Consider the following 17044-nt stretch of genomic DNA (forward strand, 5'->3'; position numbering starts at 1 on the left):
TACAAAGGATCTGTTATTCAAAAACATTCTTGTCATCTGAAACCACCAGCCACCATGACCTTCCATGTAATTATCCCCAAAATCTCTTCCGACAGTTGACCCTAGCTGCTAGGTTAACCATATACAGTTTCTCCTTATCCACGGAGGATATATTCCAAGACCTCCAGTGGATGCCTGAAGCCACAGAATAGTACCAGATTCTATATGTATTATGTTTTTTTCTGTACATACATATCAATGAAAAAGTTTAATTTATAAATTAAATTTTAAAAATTATATAAATTAGGCACAGTACTCTTGTGCTTTGGGGCCACTCTTAAGTAAAATAAGCGCTATTTGAACACAAGCACTGCGATACTGCAACAAGTGACTAACAGATGGAGTAAATACAATGTGAATACACAAGACAAAGGGATGATTCTAAGGGAGTTCAGGCCAACTGAGTAGGATGGCATGAGATTTAATTACACTACTCAAAACCACCAGTGATTTAAAACTTACGAATTATTTATTTCTGGAATTTTCTATGTAATATTTTGAATGTGGTTGTAAGTAACTAAAACTACAGAAAGTGAAAATACAGATAAAGGGTTAAAAATGAGTACTTTTTTGCTTTATTTTGTTTGTTTATTTAGCTTACCTTGTTCCTCTCCTATAGAAAAAAACAAAAAACAAGAAAACAAACACCCACACTCTCAGAACTGGGTCGTTCTTTGTATTTGGTTCAGATGACCTACATTTAACTTATCAAGTGTCAGTAACAAATTTGACAACACAAAACTACAACTCATAACAGCAAATAAATAAATATTTATTCTTCTTTTGGGATTACAAAAATAAGTCCAATATTCCACAGAATAAAAACAATTTGAAAATAAGAAAAATTCTAAAGCATTCATAGAAATCAGTTGAATCCAGTGAAAGATTTATTGAACTGAGATTATTATGCAAATTATTCTCGCTTAAAAAAAGATTACTATAACTTTGGGGTTTGACTATTTAAGGTAACAGCAAATGCAGACATTGGGACTTTACCTGTGGTATGAATTCTGCATTAAAAATACAAATTTACATGAAGATTACATGATGACTGGAAAAGTTTCTTCTCTCAGTGATAGAATTACAGCATAAGATAGACTCCAAAAATTTTGTGAGTAACTGACCTTTCCAGGTGAGAACAAGCAACCTCACTTATTCTTAGACTTTCTAGTTTTTTCTAGAAGAGGTTTGTCACCAGAATGATACAGATCCCTCCACAATCTTTGCTCAATTCTTTTTTATCCTGATTAACCCTATAATTTTAGTTTCCTCAGAATTGATGCAAAGAGTAACCTGTCCATACTAAAAATTCAAGTATGGGTTGCTGGCACCACTATTTGATTTGAATCACTGTTCTTCCTGTTAACTCTTAATGAGATAACCATTTAAAATATCTTCTAAGACCCAGATAAATAAGAACTGTATTTATTGATGAACCTTCAAATGCACAATATAAAACTAGACATTAATGTACTCGGTACCTTTAACAAAATACACAAAATCAGAATTGGTAGGAATCAACTTATGTTTGATACAGCCTATATTTAATAGTAACATGTACAGCTGTGTTGTATCCCAATTATTTAAATTAGTTCATACGAAACTTGACAGATATGTTTCTAAAGGTAAATAAGAATTGTTCTGTACAAAAAAGGATGGTTTTGCCGTATTCTACGTTAAGAAGGAAAAGCTACTGACTACTCAGAAGGAAAACCTTAAAATTTGCATCAAACATTTTTATCTAATTAACCAGTATTCTTCTTTCAGATTTGAACTATCACTTCCACAAGGAAGCCTTATCTGACCATTTAACTTGGTAAATACCACACACCATTATATATTCTCACTACTCAATGCAATTTCCCTTCATAACACTTAACACAGTTATAATTTTAAATATGTTGCATGATTCCTTTTTAAAAACTTTTGATTGTCAACATTTTCAAACACAAAAGGAGAATAGTAAAATGAAGCCTATGTATCCATAGTTATATGATTCTCTAAAGAACTACCATACCCATTATACTGAGTTCTGTGGAAACAGGTACTTTGCTTTTCTTTACTATTATATTTCCAACACATAGTATAGTTCATGGAACACAGTGGGCACTCAAAACACATTGTTTAATGATGCATAAAAACAAAAACTGTAGTAGGAGGCACTCTCTTATCATTTTACTAAAATGACCTAATATGTCCATTCAAGATCTCAATTCATTCAGCTACACAAAGGTGTATCTGAAAATCTTTGCAAGATGAAGTTTTCCTTTACAATAAAAATCTCACAGACTTAAGTGCCAACAAACTACTTGTTGAGTACTTAAGTGGAATGGTTCTCCTGTACTTAAATACTGAATACTTAATATTTATTTATGGCAGTCTATCAGTGCAGTGCAACACAATGATTCACACACAGTCAAGGAGACCTGGTATGGTCTGATGGAACTAACCAAGGAAACAAATGGTAACAAGAGTCGAACAGGGATTGGGAGAATTCCTGTGGAATAATCACCACTGTAGCATGGGAAGAAAGAATCAGTAACAAAATCAATGGTAGCTGAAGTAACTATGGCTGAAGACATCACAACCTGAGAGGATCTGAGGAGAGGAAAAGAACCTGTTCATTAGTGCACAATGGTGGAAAGTATTCCATAGGCTCTCTGTTACAGGCTCAAGTATTGTCCTGATTTAGTTAATTTCTCACACTAGGGCATCTGAAATTAGCTCATCTCCTCCAAGTGGCAACTATTACCACAAATGTTTTCTTACATGTCCTCTGGATTCGGGGAGGTTTTTTGACTTTAAATGCACTCACTAATCACTTGGAATACTGGAAATAGCCTCAAATACTTTTGAGGTTTATATGGAAGGAAAGAAAGAAATCTGTAAGAGTAAAAACAATAAATGTTTTTTACCTATTTAAGTTAATGTCTGCTGGAGCCCAGAGGACATGACAAGAACTTTGAAGTCCATCACGACCAGCTCTACCAATCTCCTGATAATATGATTCCATTTCCTTAGGCGCACCGTAATGAATGACTTGGCGAATGTCAGCTTTATTAATGCCCATTCCAAAAGCTATGGTAGCTATGACACACTGAGAATAAATCACAACACAGTTTGATAAACACATTTAGCAGAACTAAAGCCTTACATCTATACCTTTTTGTAAGAAAAATTTGTTCATTAACTTAAGTCCCTGGCATAAAATGGAATTTAATGTGATTTCAACCACTCATTTATAGATTATCTGCCCAATTTACAAGTTAAGGACTGGTGACTAGAAATGGGATTTCTGTTCACTCTCTATAAAAAATTATAAATAAAGTGGTTTATCTGAACTCCTAAGAATACGAGACACAAAAGAGACTCAAAATATTTACTGTATTAAAGAAAACTTTTATATTACAATGAAGTTTCAAGTGTCCTTACCTGATTGAAGAGTATCTTAACATTTTCTTAATACTATCTAAGATGGAAGCTTCTCATTAAAGATAGTGGGATGAAACATGATGCATTATCTCTGCATCTTTAAGAGGATAAAATTGATAGAATGTCTCAAATGTATGAATATACTAAGATAAGTTTACACAATTGTGGAAATTGTAGGGAAGAATTAGGGATAAGACATAGAAAAGATTTTTTTAAAGTATTAACGATAAAAATACCAATAGATAAGAAAGAAAAATAGCCATAATATACTACATGGCTCAGAGATTATAAAAGGCACTTATAGAGTAATAATTATGTAAATCTTACACACTGATCTAGCCAAAATTATGATATAAACATAATAGGAGAAAAGGAGCTTAGAAATACATGGACAAGGTAAGAAAAAAGGACAGTAAAGAATGTGAAAGAGAGCTAAACTTACATCTTTCGGATAGATAATGCCTACATCTAATACACAAATAAACAAAAAATTAAGTAGGAGCCATTGAAGTAAATTATGGCAAGATATAGTGGTAAGCATCAAAAGAATCAGCTAAAATGGTTGGGAGTGGAAGACAGAAGTGAGGAAGGCATGAGGCCTTGAAGCTTTTCACTGTAAGCACAGTAGACCTATTTGCATGCCATTTAATAAAGAAAGATTACATGCTAAGATGGACCAGGAATATGAATGAAAGAAAAAAGAAGGAAAGAAAAGAAAGGAGGGAGGAAAGGAGGAAAATGCTGAATAAGTAAAAGAAAGTCTGAGAAAGGTGAGAAAAAGTAAATTTAGGAATGAATATCATACTAAGTAAAAGCTTTGGCTGAGTAAGACACTGCAATTTTGCTATATTTAAGAGTGAATAAGCAATACAATAGTAATTCTAATTTTCATTATATGATATTATTTTTAGATGAGATCAACCTATTTTACAGACATGATATTCAAACTATCCTTATAAACTCTCAGGTGTAAAGATATTTTATCAAATAATTCATTTACAACATCATTCCTAAAAGGAAAGGATTCAGACATCTTGAAATGGGAGATGAAATACAAAAAGATACAAAACTAAAAGTGAGAATTAAAAGTAAGAATGCCTATCTACATGCAAATGTGGTTGGATCTGGTTATAATAATAAGAAAGAAAAGTACACTTTTTCTAAAATTATAAAAGAAAATCTAGATTCTAAGCATCACTCAGTCTAAGACATTAAGAGCTACAGATTTCACCTCCATTTTTAGACTCACACTAAGGTACGTATCAACTGTAAAAACACAGCAAAGTGAATATCTAGAATTCTATACATTATGCACTCAGTAGATATTCAATTCTCAGTAGCAAATAAATCAATTGCAAGAGCACCTGACTATTCTATATAGATGATGATATTTTCATCATCTTCAGAAAGTGTCTGAGAACTTTCAATGCAAATATGAAGCTTGTGAATTCTTTGTAATGTCAAAGAAGGAGTACATCGGGCCAGCTGTCAGATCAAATAGAATATCTGACATCAACCTAGGGAGAAAAAAACAGTATCAATTTTTTAATTTTTGTAACGTGGATAAAAATTTGTGACATCTTGCCATAGAAAGGGAGCATAGAGTAACACATACATGCATATACTCTTCCAGAAATTAGGTGTAATTAATGATCATTGTGAAGTTTCCTAAGCCATATTTCAAAGCATTAATGTTTTCATGAAGCTGTGTATTGGCAGGAATATCAGGTGCATCCAATAAAGTCTCTTGTCACAACATAATTCGAATCAAGTTTGTATTCTTTCATGTTTTGGGAGATGTTTTACTTTAAATGAATAATTACTAATACATTAAGATAGAAGAAATTGAAGATTGATTATTAAGAGCAGTAGCAGTAGCAGCTAATGAATTTTATTTGACAATATTGAAGAGACTGAAACAACAGAACAAAAATATAAACACTGAAGAATCTGGACAAAATTTCTATTCTAAACAGTTATGAATAGTATTCCTATCTTTGGAAAGAGGGAAAAGAGAGACTAGATGCTTTCAGGCAGGTATGCATTACAGCATGACTATGTGTAGTGAACTTTCTAGAGAGTGAATATGAACATACTTAAGATAAGCTTTTCAACAACATTAGCTGAGGATGGGTAACAACTTGGTATCAGAAGGAGAGATGGCTAGAGAGGAAATGGATGACCAGAGGGACAGAAAATGCCAGAGCTAAAGTTAAATTCCTAACTTCAGAGGAGGGCTGTTCCCTGGGCTTATAGTGACAGAGTATGGATTTCATGCTGACAGTGTCAAGTTGTTGACTTAAACCTACTTATGTGCCTTGAACTTAAATCCTTCCAAATATTCTCTATGATACCCACTGAGCCAGTCCAATCAGGACAGGAATTTCAACCGTAGAATTTCACAATAACTGCATCGATACCCTTTCCCTTCTTCAGTTTCTCTTCTTTAAATCAATCCAACTTATTTCCCCCAGTCTACTGTTTCTATAATCCTATTATCTTGTTCAAAAACACAGAGTAATATATCATGATGGTTTTCAAATGATTCTGTGGCACTCCAAGGATTTTAAGACCCCAACAGGGACTGTCCTCAAAGTTTGGAGGCTCTTGGACCTCCTTTTCCCTCACATCAACTTCAGCCAGAGTTATTCTACTTTAATCCATTTTATCTATTACATAAAATTTTATTTAAACTAAAAATTCTAAGGCTAAAGTACTCAAGAAAAACTACAGGTGTAGGACACCAAGCCTGGACTGCTTCTTTGCAAGTTTTAAAGCCATCTATAACCTGGCCAACCAACCCATTCAACTGTCCTCCCAAGTCTCTTACAGTTCCACCCTGCCTCTTTGTCCATACTTTGTGCCATTCCTACCCCACATTCTCGTTCCCTCCAACCATTCCAAACCAGTCACAATTTCCTGAACCCAGTATACACTCTCATAAAGTATCTCTGTACCTGCTAGTCCTTCCTATAATTCTAAACCAATTTGTTTCCCTCATCACCTACTGGCCTGGCATACTTGAATAACTTTTCTTTACATGTTCAGACTCCAATTGCATTTTCCCGGATGGACCATCCCCATTGCACAATTACCTCGACAGAGCTAGTGCTCCCTCCTCTGTGCACCTAAGCACCAGGGACAGGCTGCTGTTTATACTAATCTGCAAGTTTGTTCTCTCACATTTATCAGAGGGACTGCTTTTTGTTCAACACAAAGAAAGTATTCAATAAAGATCTGGTAAATAAACACTTGAGAAATATCTATTTCCACTATGAGCAACAGAAAGCAATGACGACTGATCCTCATACCTGAATTTCATCTCTCACAAACCTATGATGAGTGTCTTTCCTTTGGCTAAAACTCATGCCCGCATGGTATGTTCCACAGGATAGTTTCAGTTTCCTAAGTTCAGCTGTAACTTGTTCTGTCATTTTTCTGGAAGGGCAATAGATGATTGTTGGACCTTCAAATTCCCAGCAGGTACTAAAGAAAAAGAATAAAAGAGCAAATGTATATACTGTATATATGCTTCAGACCAGTTTTGGTTTTATCTTATTTCATTTTTCCTTTCTATTTTCTAAACAAAAGACTAAAGGAAGAGAGCCTATCAAAAATAATGATATATTTAAGTGCATGAAAATTTAAAACATTATGGAGAATCAAATGTGCAAATAAATTGTGTGAAGTCCCCAAAACTCAGTTTGACTGTTTTAGTTCAAATTAAAGCTAAAACCAGAAACAAATTTATTTGTTTTAGCTAAAACTTTGATAAAAACTTATAAATAAAAGATAAAAATACTTTGGGGAATGCAAGGAGCCAGATTAACAATTAGTCTGGTGAGGGTTTACATAGGAGTATGTACAAAATTTGTTACACTTTTCTTATTCTCTCTTATGATAATAAAGAAGAGCTTCTAAATGTTTACTAAAGCAAGAGCTTTCTTATAATATTGAAAGATTGCATTTACAGTTCCAAGAAGTATTTACTAGTAATCTTGAGACTGAATGTTTTAGAAAACATCTATTAGAATGTCTGTTGCAAAAACTTGTGCTTCTTTATTAAAAGTGTAAACAATTTCCGTAGAAGTATAAACAATTTCCATGTTCTATTTCCACAGAACATTTTACTTAATGTCTAAAAATATTCATTTACATAAATATATTCATTTATGCTGCAATATAAAAATATATATACTATTTTAGATTTAGGAAAAGTTATTTAATTTTAAATGCATATAACCTTTGATCTAATTTCAATTTTAGGATTCTAATTACAAAAATATTTGCTTATCAGCCAAAAGATAAATGTAAATAAATATTCACAGCAAAACTATAGCAGTAAAAAGTCATCTAAATGTTCATCATTACGTACACTGATACTATGGGATATTAAGCAAATGCTTAAAAATTAAACATTAAAAAAATTGTAAAAGCTTTAAAGACTATGGCAAAAGCCACTGAAAACTTAAGCAGAGGAAAAAAGGCAGTAATTTCACTCTAAGAGTCATACTGAATAATCTGCTCAAAGCTATTTTTGACAGCAACCAAATGGGCTTCAGTATCAAAAATTCACAGTAAACTACTTAATGGGGTGAAAAATATATAAGGTTTTTTTTAGTGTATAAAAATCTTATTTTAAGGAAGGGTGTGGTGGCTCATGCCTGTAATCCCAGCACTTTGGGAAGCCAAGGCAGGCCGATTACCTGAGGTCAGGAGTTTGAGGCCAGCCTGGCCAACATGGTGAAACCCCGCCTCTACTAAAAATATAAAAATTAGCAGAGCATGGTGGTGTGCAACTGTAATCCCAGTTACCAAGGAGGTTGAGGCAGGAGAATCGCTGGAACCCAGGAGGCAGAGGCTGCAGTGAACTGAGATCACACCACAGCACTCAAGCCTGGGTGTACAGCAAGACTCCATCTCCAAAAAAAAAAAAAATCTTATTTTAAAAACATGTTTTCAAAGAAGAAAAAACTACTCATCAAAACCCGGATATTGTAATATCCTGTATATTAAGGCTCTAATTTAAGAAAACACAATATATGGAAAGATAGTAAAGATACTTTAAATGAAAAAAAATTTGCAGAAATAATAGATATAGTATGCAACTATTTCTGTACCAACTTAACAACAACAACAAACCGCAAGTGTACAACTGCAGAGTGGTAGAGTCAGAGAAAAGAAGTCTATATAACTAAATGCCAAAATACCAACAGTGACCACAAATGAGGAACGGAATTGAAAAATTGGAGCCCTTTTCAATCTATATGCATCAGTGCTGTTCAGATTGATATTGACCAGGTATCGCTCTTTTTTGAAAAAGGTGGAAAATATATAAAAATTTGAACTTACGTAACAGATAAATCAAAAGAGTAAAAATTCCTATTACAAAAGGAGTCATTACTATGCTAAGTGATTCTCTAAAGACGGCTATTTCTTCTCAATTTTCAGAGCGGGGGAAATTCTAATCTAATCTAATTAACCACTAGATTACATAAGAGAGGTTTGTCTATCTCATTTAAATGTATTATGAATATATTATAATTAAGACTTTAACAAAATAAGGTTAGTTTAAGAAACACCTTAGCTCAATGGATAAAAAAAAATATGAATACTGAGGCCAGGTGCAGTGGCTCACTCCTGTAATCCCAGCACTTTGGGAGGTCGAGGTGGGCAGATCAGGAAGTCAAGAGATCAAGACCATCCTGGCCAGCATGGTAAAATCCTGTCTCTCCTAAAAGTACAAAATTAGCTAGGCATGGTAGCGCATGCCTGTAGTCCCAGCCACTCAAGAGGCTGAGTCAGGAGAATCGTTTGAACCCGGGAGTTGGAGGTTACAGTGAGCCAAGATCATGCCACTGCACTCCAGCCTGGTAAGAGAGAGAGATTGATTCTGTCAAAAAAAAAAAAATTTTTAATACTGATAAACAAAGGAATTTGGCAGAATTAAAGGGAAGAAGATGGAACTAAAGGGCAACGATGCTCTAAAGCCTTAATTAGCCTCCACCTCACTGCTCATTAAGAGGAAAATTTTTGTTCACCTAAGATCTGCAGACAGCGTTCTGACTCTCAATGGTTTCCTGCTATCATAAGTCTTCTTAGAGGATTAAAAATGGGTATAAAAATCTTTCCTGATCTGCTTTTAAAAAAAAATCATATTAAATATCAAGATCTTTGATAATGCTGAATGTTACACTGAGTCTGGTCTTTATTCCCTAGTAAAAAGTTCCAGAAAAGGATTCCAGAATTAAGTATGTGTTTTCAGACAGTAATTTTTAAACTGTGCATAGAAAGCAACAAGGAGCACTGGGGAGGGAGGATATCTGTTGGGGAAATTATAATAGCCAGGACTAAAAAGTAACAAATACCTCAATTAGTAGAGTCAACATGAAAAACAGTGAGAAAGAAACATTTGCATAGGATATTTTAAGAGGACCACAGTATCAGAAAAACAGGAGGACAATATTATACACAAAAAAAGGCAAACTGCTTTAAAAAGGAAAGTACTGCCGGGCGCAGTGGCTCATGTCTGTAATCCCAGTGCTTTGAGAGGCCGACGCAGGTGGATCATGAGGTCAGGAGTTTGAGACCAGATTGGCCAGCATGGTGAAACCTCGTCTCTACTAAGAAATACAAAATTAGTCGGGCATGGTGGCACACACCTGTAATTTCAGCTATGGAGACTGAGGCAGGAGAATAGCTTGAACCCAGGAGGCAGAGGTTGCAGTGAGCCAGGATCGCGCTACTGCACTCCAGCCTGGGTGACAGAGCAAGACACCCTCTCAAAAAAATAAAATGAAATAAACATTATAAACTTTTCACTAAGCAGATATCAGAAAGTAAAGCTCAACAAAACTTAACATATATATATAATGCCTTTAAACAAAATAAACAGAAAAAAAGTATTAATGACAGTTTCCTCATCAGTAAAATGAAAATAATATGTAACTTACTGAGCAGTTATAAAGATTAAATTAGATCACTTATATAAAGTGCCTATGATAGTCTCTGAAACACAATACAGGCTCCAATGTGTTTATAGAATAAGCTTCCTAAGCTTCTTAAGACTGAAGTTAAGTAATTAGTAAACTAGACATAATTCAGATGAAAGAGTCATTTTATGTTTGCTTGTTTACTTGTCAATCATTAAGAGTATATGTCCTAGCCAGGCATGGTGGTGTGGAGCCTGTAGTTCCAACTACTTGGGAGGCTGAGAGGAGGAATGCTTGAGCCCAGGAGTTTGAGGCTGCTGTGGGTTGTGATTACATCACTGCACTCCAGCCTGGCAACAGCAAGACCCTGTCTCTATGAATAAATTAATAAAATTTTAAAAAATAAAAATACATAATATATGCCCTGTTTAAGCAACAGAATGGGGTAATAAACTATTAGAAGAATTAGTTTCTGCTTTTAAAAATAGACTATTCTCAATCACTGAATTGATTATATAACATCATGCTTGACTTGAACCAAAACTAGGTGGAATTTGAAATGTTAAATATGCATTAGAAGGAAATCATAAATAACATAAAATACGTAAGTTGTTAAAAAAAAGAAAAAGGAAATCATTACCAAAATTCATCAACCATTAAATCCTTACTTTGTTTTTCTGACAAGAAATGGCTTCAGATCCTCAAGGATATTCCCTGTTTTTCGTCCAACTTCTAAATATAGGTTTGGTCGATCAAAACCAGTACAGGTGATCTGAGGATTTTTCAGATTTAAGCAACATACAATGTCTTGCCGGATTGAAGAACTTGCAGTAGCAGTAACGGCAACAATTGGAACCTGAATGAAGTAAAATATATTTAAAAAAGGAGAGAGCTCATTCATTCTGATAGGTCTATTGCTTTCTTACAAAAAGACTGGTAAGACATCGGTCAGAGGTACAATGTCAAAGACGCAAACGTAAAGTTTTTTTGTAAAGAAAAAATCTCTGTACTAACTTGTTTTTCAGCCTTCTGGATACAATATTTATTTTTTAAAAATCAGAAACCATTTAAATAAAACACTAAATCCACAAGGTTTCCAAATGCAATTTACCTTGTCTTATTAAATTAAGCCTACTTGTTAGCTATCTACTTCTCCATTTATTATTTTTCAATATTTATTACATTTGAAATAGTGCTGATATAAGCAGGGGGTATATTATGCCTTATATTTGATTCATATATGATTCATAAATGATAAACACTTCAATTCACAGAAAATCTAACTATGTAAAACAATTAAGTCTTTTTTTTTTTTTTTGGCCTCCTGTTAAATACACAGGTTTATAGCTTTCACAAATCTAGAAGCAAAGTTCCAATGACCTGGATAACCTCTCTTCAGTTGTACTGAGATAATCAATAACATACTATATATAGGTAACATGTATAAATAAAACATGTATTATTAATTGATTGTTAGCAAGGACTTCTTGACTGAATTGGCAGACAGAGCAGGAGACTCAGCAGTTATCAGGAAACACATGAGTATGTCATCTTCCAGAAATTCTAAGGTATGGTAACAATATGCCTCTCCAAAAACTAGATTTCATAGTTCTGTCCTGATTATTATAGGAAGTTACATTTAACTATGGTATTTATTTATAATCACAAAAAATGGACTGTCTTACCGTTGTTTCTAAATTGTCAGCTGTTCTATCATCAAGAATATAACTTTCTTAAAAATATTCTTTTTGGCTCATGACAAATACAAGAAACAATATTCTCATAAAATAGCTCTTCAGATGATCTGCATCTATTTTACAAACAAACTATAGCAATTATCTTGTATATAAGTGGAAATTTATGTGCAATTTACCAATTTGCAAAGAAGAAATTATAGAGTATGACTCAAAATTAAAACAAAATCAATTTATTAAAAATTATAAACTACTTTTACAATCATTATAACTTTACTGTATTACAAATTATCTCCAAATTCAAATTTTTTTCAAATTAAAAAAATTAATTCAAAACTAATGTGACTAGGTAATGAGCATCATTTTTGCATTTTGTGAAACTATTTTAAAAGGCAACCCCAAAATTAATTTCATTGATTTTTGACTTACAATCAGATTGTTCTCTGAATTTATAGTGCCTGCCTAGAAACTTAGAGATGAACGAGCTAATCTACAAAGAGACTGGTTTCTCTAATCAAGCCCTAACATGGGTGTACCTCTGTTAATACACAGGTACTAACAAATAATAAGGTTAAAAAAAGGGAAATTTAAAAAGCAGAAGTTCTTAGAATATGCACATTCTCAATCCCAAAATAAAGCATTTTTACCAGTTTAAATGTTTTAGTCAAATAATTTATATAAATGCACTAATGAAATACTTGTTTAACTGCATATTAAAAACAGTGTTTTTCAGGATACAGTCCATAAGAAAAGAAGGTTGGGTTTGTTTCTAAGCAATATAATGTATACGTGGACAGGTAATGTAGTTATGAAAATAAGGAAATATGCGTGAAACATGACACATCTTTAAGAAGTTAACAGAAAAACCAGGCAAAAGAACGGCACTATAGCGGAAAAAATCTGTCTTGGAAGCAGATTGGTTGAGTTGAAATCTTGTTTTTGCCACTTACTAGATGTGAGATTTTGAGCTCTTAAGCTTTGGTTTCCTCATCTATAAAATGGCTAAAATAACAGTGCCAATCTCATAAAGCTGCGAAGATCAAGTGAGATAAAACATGGAAAGTGCTGAACATAATGCATGAAATATAGAAAGAACTCAAAAAGTTTCAACTATTTCAAATATTGTAATTGCAATAATTGAAAAGAACTCTATATAAGAACTCCAGAGACCTGAGTATTACTCCCAGATTTGCAACTGACATTTGCAAGGGCTCAGTTTTTTCAGCCCAAAACATGAGATGGAGAGGGCTATATGATTTGTTATACCCTTCCAACTTAAAAATTCCCATCTTGCTACCAGAAATTCCCTATTCCAGCAATCTGGTAACAGTGAAAATCACTATAAATTTACTCTTTTGCCTCAACATTCTAGGAAGTTACAGCTAAGAATGTTGCTTATACAATTAGAAAATAAAGTAACAGAATATATTAAAAATTAATGATAAACTTCCACTTCAGCAATGAATAGAACCTTTTCTCTTATAAATATGCGGTATTTTATGACATTTAAAATACATAAACTAGAGTGAAGCTTAAAAACAACACACAGGCAGGCTATGAGAAGGGTGAAAATACATCCTCGTTTGCTGGAACGTTCCCAGTTCATGCCTTCAGTCACGGCATAATTATTAATAGTTTGAACTCTTTAATTTTCAGGAGCAAACTGCTTTGGGTAACAAATTATACTGCCACTTACTTCTTAACTCACAAATGTATTTTTTAAGTTGGCAGGTCTTAATTTCTTTTTTAACAGGCATCAAGTTTTGCTAAATCAAACAACCAAATATAAATTAAACTTATGACTATAAATTTAGGAAGATCTTAAACATATACTTCAGTGATGTAGTGCCCACAGATTGAGAAAATTATAAGTATTCCACCTGCTTCTAAATACAGGTCATGTGGCTAATTCTAACTGTACTACATAACATCACACATCATTCATTCATTCATTCATTCACTCATTCCAAATAGTTATTGAGTACCTACTATGTGTTAATCTTTGTGATAGGTACTGGGGAGAAAGTAGTGGAAAACCCCCACACGTCTCACAGATTTCACAGTTCCTCTAACTTGAAATGTAAAGAACTTTAAGACTGATGCAAAGCTTTCTGCCTGGCTGTTCTGTCTCGAGACTTACTTTGTCTGATACCCTCCAAATAGGAGTCTTTGTGCCAAACAGCTTAGTGATCTCTGCTGTTTTAGAACTTACTGAAATAATACAGTGCAAAACATTCTAGGTTTATAGCTGTTGTCCTAGTATAACTGGAATCAGAAGGAGAAAAAAAGCACCAAGAGCAGTGAGAAAAAATGATAGTACTATAACCACCAGGTGGCATGTCTCACCACTTAGCTAATAAAGACAGTTCTTGAAAACACCATGGGAAAAAGGTTTTCTCAGCCATTGCTCGGCCAACACCCTCCCTGCACTGGAGGCTCAACAGAAGGAATGTGCTTTAATCCTCCCAAGAAATGAAAATGATCCAATGACATCCATGGCCAGACATAATAAAAGATTTAATTCAAACTAAAAAATATTTAAGAACTGTATAAAATATTTAAAACTCCTTTAACACAATCCTTCTAGAATCAAAGGCCTAGGAAAGGATTACAGAAGGTAATCTTCCTAGTTTCCAAAAGCTTACTTTAAACCATTTTAAATTAACGGAAATCAGTCCTCCAGGTGTACTATGCCTAGTGACTTTCACCATAGAAATCCCTTCTATCCTATTACATGTACTATTGACACTGTTCATCTTTTTGTATTATTTGTACCACTTCATAATACCATTTATTGTTTGGTACTGTTACTCCTACTTTTATAGGTATGAATCTAAACTCCTTTACTGAACTATGAGCTACTTGAGGGCAAAAACTATGTTTTATGCCTCTTTCAAATCATTTGCTTTAGAAACTAGCATGATGTCATATGGTGTAGCTACTTATGGCCCAACTCTATACTGCTCACTACCTGTTCTGGAAAGTCACTTTACTGATTCTCAGTCTTCCCATCAGAATTCATTCATTCATTCCTTTACCCCGTTATATACTGAGCACCTCCTATGAGCCAGGTATTGTTGCAGATTTTATAAACCGAACCATCAAAACCTCCTCCCTACAAAGAATATTCTAGGGAAGGACTCAGAAAATTAACAAAATGTAACACAGTAAGTTAAACAGTGATAGTGCTATTTGTAAAACAGCAAAGGTTCACGAGAAATGTTGAATGACGGGGAAGGGGGAACTAATTTGATATTTTAAATACCGCGGCCCAGACAGCCTAAATGCAAAAAACCTGGGAGAATTAGGGGAAAACATCCTATCGATAATGTGGGGGAAACATATTCAGGGAGAGAAAGCAGCAGGAGCAAAGCCCAGGCACTGGAGCATGCCTGGAATGTCTGAAGAACAACAAGGAAGGTGGTGTGGCTGAATCCGGTGAACAAGGAGACAGGGAGTAGAGTAGGACATCTAACTAACTGACCTCTGAGGTCAGTTAGAAAATGGAAGGTCAGAGAGAAAACGGAAGGTCAGTTCACATAAGGCTTGGTAATACATAGTAAGGACTTTTGCCTTTATTTAGAGTGAAATGGCATGTTGCTAGATGGTTCTGTGCAAAAGACATGATCTATCTGACTTCTATTTTTAAAGTATCACTCTGGATGCTATGTTGAAACAGAATGAAGGATGGGAAAAGTGAAAGCAGGAGGCTCTAAGGATATGGTGGCTTGTACCAGGGGAATGGCAGGGATCAAGAGAGAAGTGATCTAATTCTGCATATATTCTGAAGAACTCTTGAGATTTCCTTACTATTTAAATATACAGTGGAGTGTGAGAAAAAGAGGAAAACTGAGGAAAATTCCAAAATTTTGGCCAATGAAGTTGCTATGAACAAGATGGAGGAAAGTGAGGAGAGAGCAGATCTGGAGTGCTACGCAGAGGTCAGTTAGGAAGAGGTTAAGTTTGAGATGCCTGTTGGTCATCTCAGAAGAGGCATGTTGAGTGGTTATATAGATGTGTGCCTGTATGTACACACACATATATGTACATATATTCTATTAAATGGCTAAAATGAAAAAATCGTGACAACACCAAATGCTGGCAAAGAGGCAAAAAAACTGGATCACTCATATATTGCTGGTATCAGTCTATGATGGAGATATAAATTTGGGAGTTCTCAGTATAGAAATGGTACTTAAAATTGTAGGACACGCATGATGGCTCACATCTTTAATCCCAGCACTTTGCGAGGCCAAGGCAAGGTGGATCACCTGAGGTCGGGAGTTTGAGACCAGCCTGGCCAACATGGTGAAACCCCGTTTCTACTAAAAATACAAAAATTAGCCAGGCATGGTGGTGCGCACCTGTAATCCCAGTTACTGAGGAGGCTGAGGCAGGAGAATCACTTAAACCCAGGAGGTGGAGGTTCCAGTGAGCTGAGATCACACCACTGCATTCCAGCCTGGGCAACAAGAACGAAACTCCGTCTCAAAAAATAAAATAAAACTGTATGTTGGGTGAAATCACCAAGGGAATGAGTGCAAAGGTAGGTCCAAAGACTAAGGTTCTTGGAAGGCCAACATTAAAAGGGCAGAGAGATGAGAAGAAACAAACAGGAGGCTGAGAATAAAGAGACAGTAAGGAAACAAGAAATCCAGTAGTGTATGCTGTCCTATGTGACTGCTGAAGAAATATTTCAAGTAGTATGAAGATTTTAATAGCTACCTTGTTGAACCATGATACAAAAATCTGACCCAAGGCAAGCCACATCACTGGAGTTCAATTCACACAGTTTGATTTTCCCTCAATATAAACTTGCTAACTAGTTTTTTGTTTGTTCTGTTTTAATATCTGCTCCAACCAAATCTCTGTGAGATGAGCTAACAAAAGAAACTATTTTTGAGATGCCTCTCAATTTGCTATCTATAAGCAAGATTAATGAGCAAT

The 17044-nt window shown here is 34.4% G+C and overlaps 1 protein-coding gene across 4 annotated transcripts in view; it reads right to left on the reverse strand.

Annotated features, from left to right (window-relative positions):
- Positions 1–17044, reverse strand: part of WRN (WRN RecQ like helicase) — a 149333-nt gene that overhangs the window by 48842 nt on the left and 83447 nt on the right. For all 4 annotated transcript variants that reach the window (XM_064368777.1, XM_064368775.1, XM_064368776.1 and 1 more), the window contains 3 exons: positions 11072–11259; positions 6783–6957; positions 2955–3136 (listed from right to left, as the gene is read on the reverse strand). In XM_064368777.1, the coding sequence (XP_064224847.1) occupies positions 2955–3136; positions 6783–6957; positions 11072–11259 (545 nt within the window). The remainder of the gene's footprint in view (positions 1–2954; positions 3137–6782; positions 6958–11071; positions 11260–17044) is intronic.

This window comes from Aotus nancymaae, unplaced genomic scaffold, assembly GCF_030222135.1.
Source record: "Aotus nancymaae isolate 86718 unplaced genomic scaffold, 86718_ANA_hifiasm-v0.15.2.pri h1tg000079l, whole genome shotgun sequence".
NCBI classification, from domain to species: Eukaryota; Metazoa; Chordata; class Mammalia; order Primates; family Aotidae; genus Aotus; species Aotus nancymaae.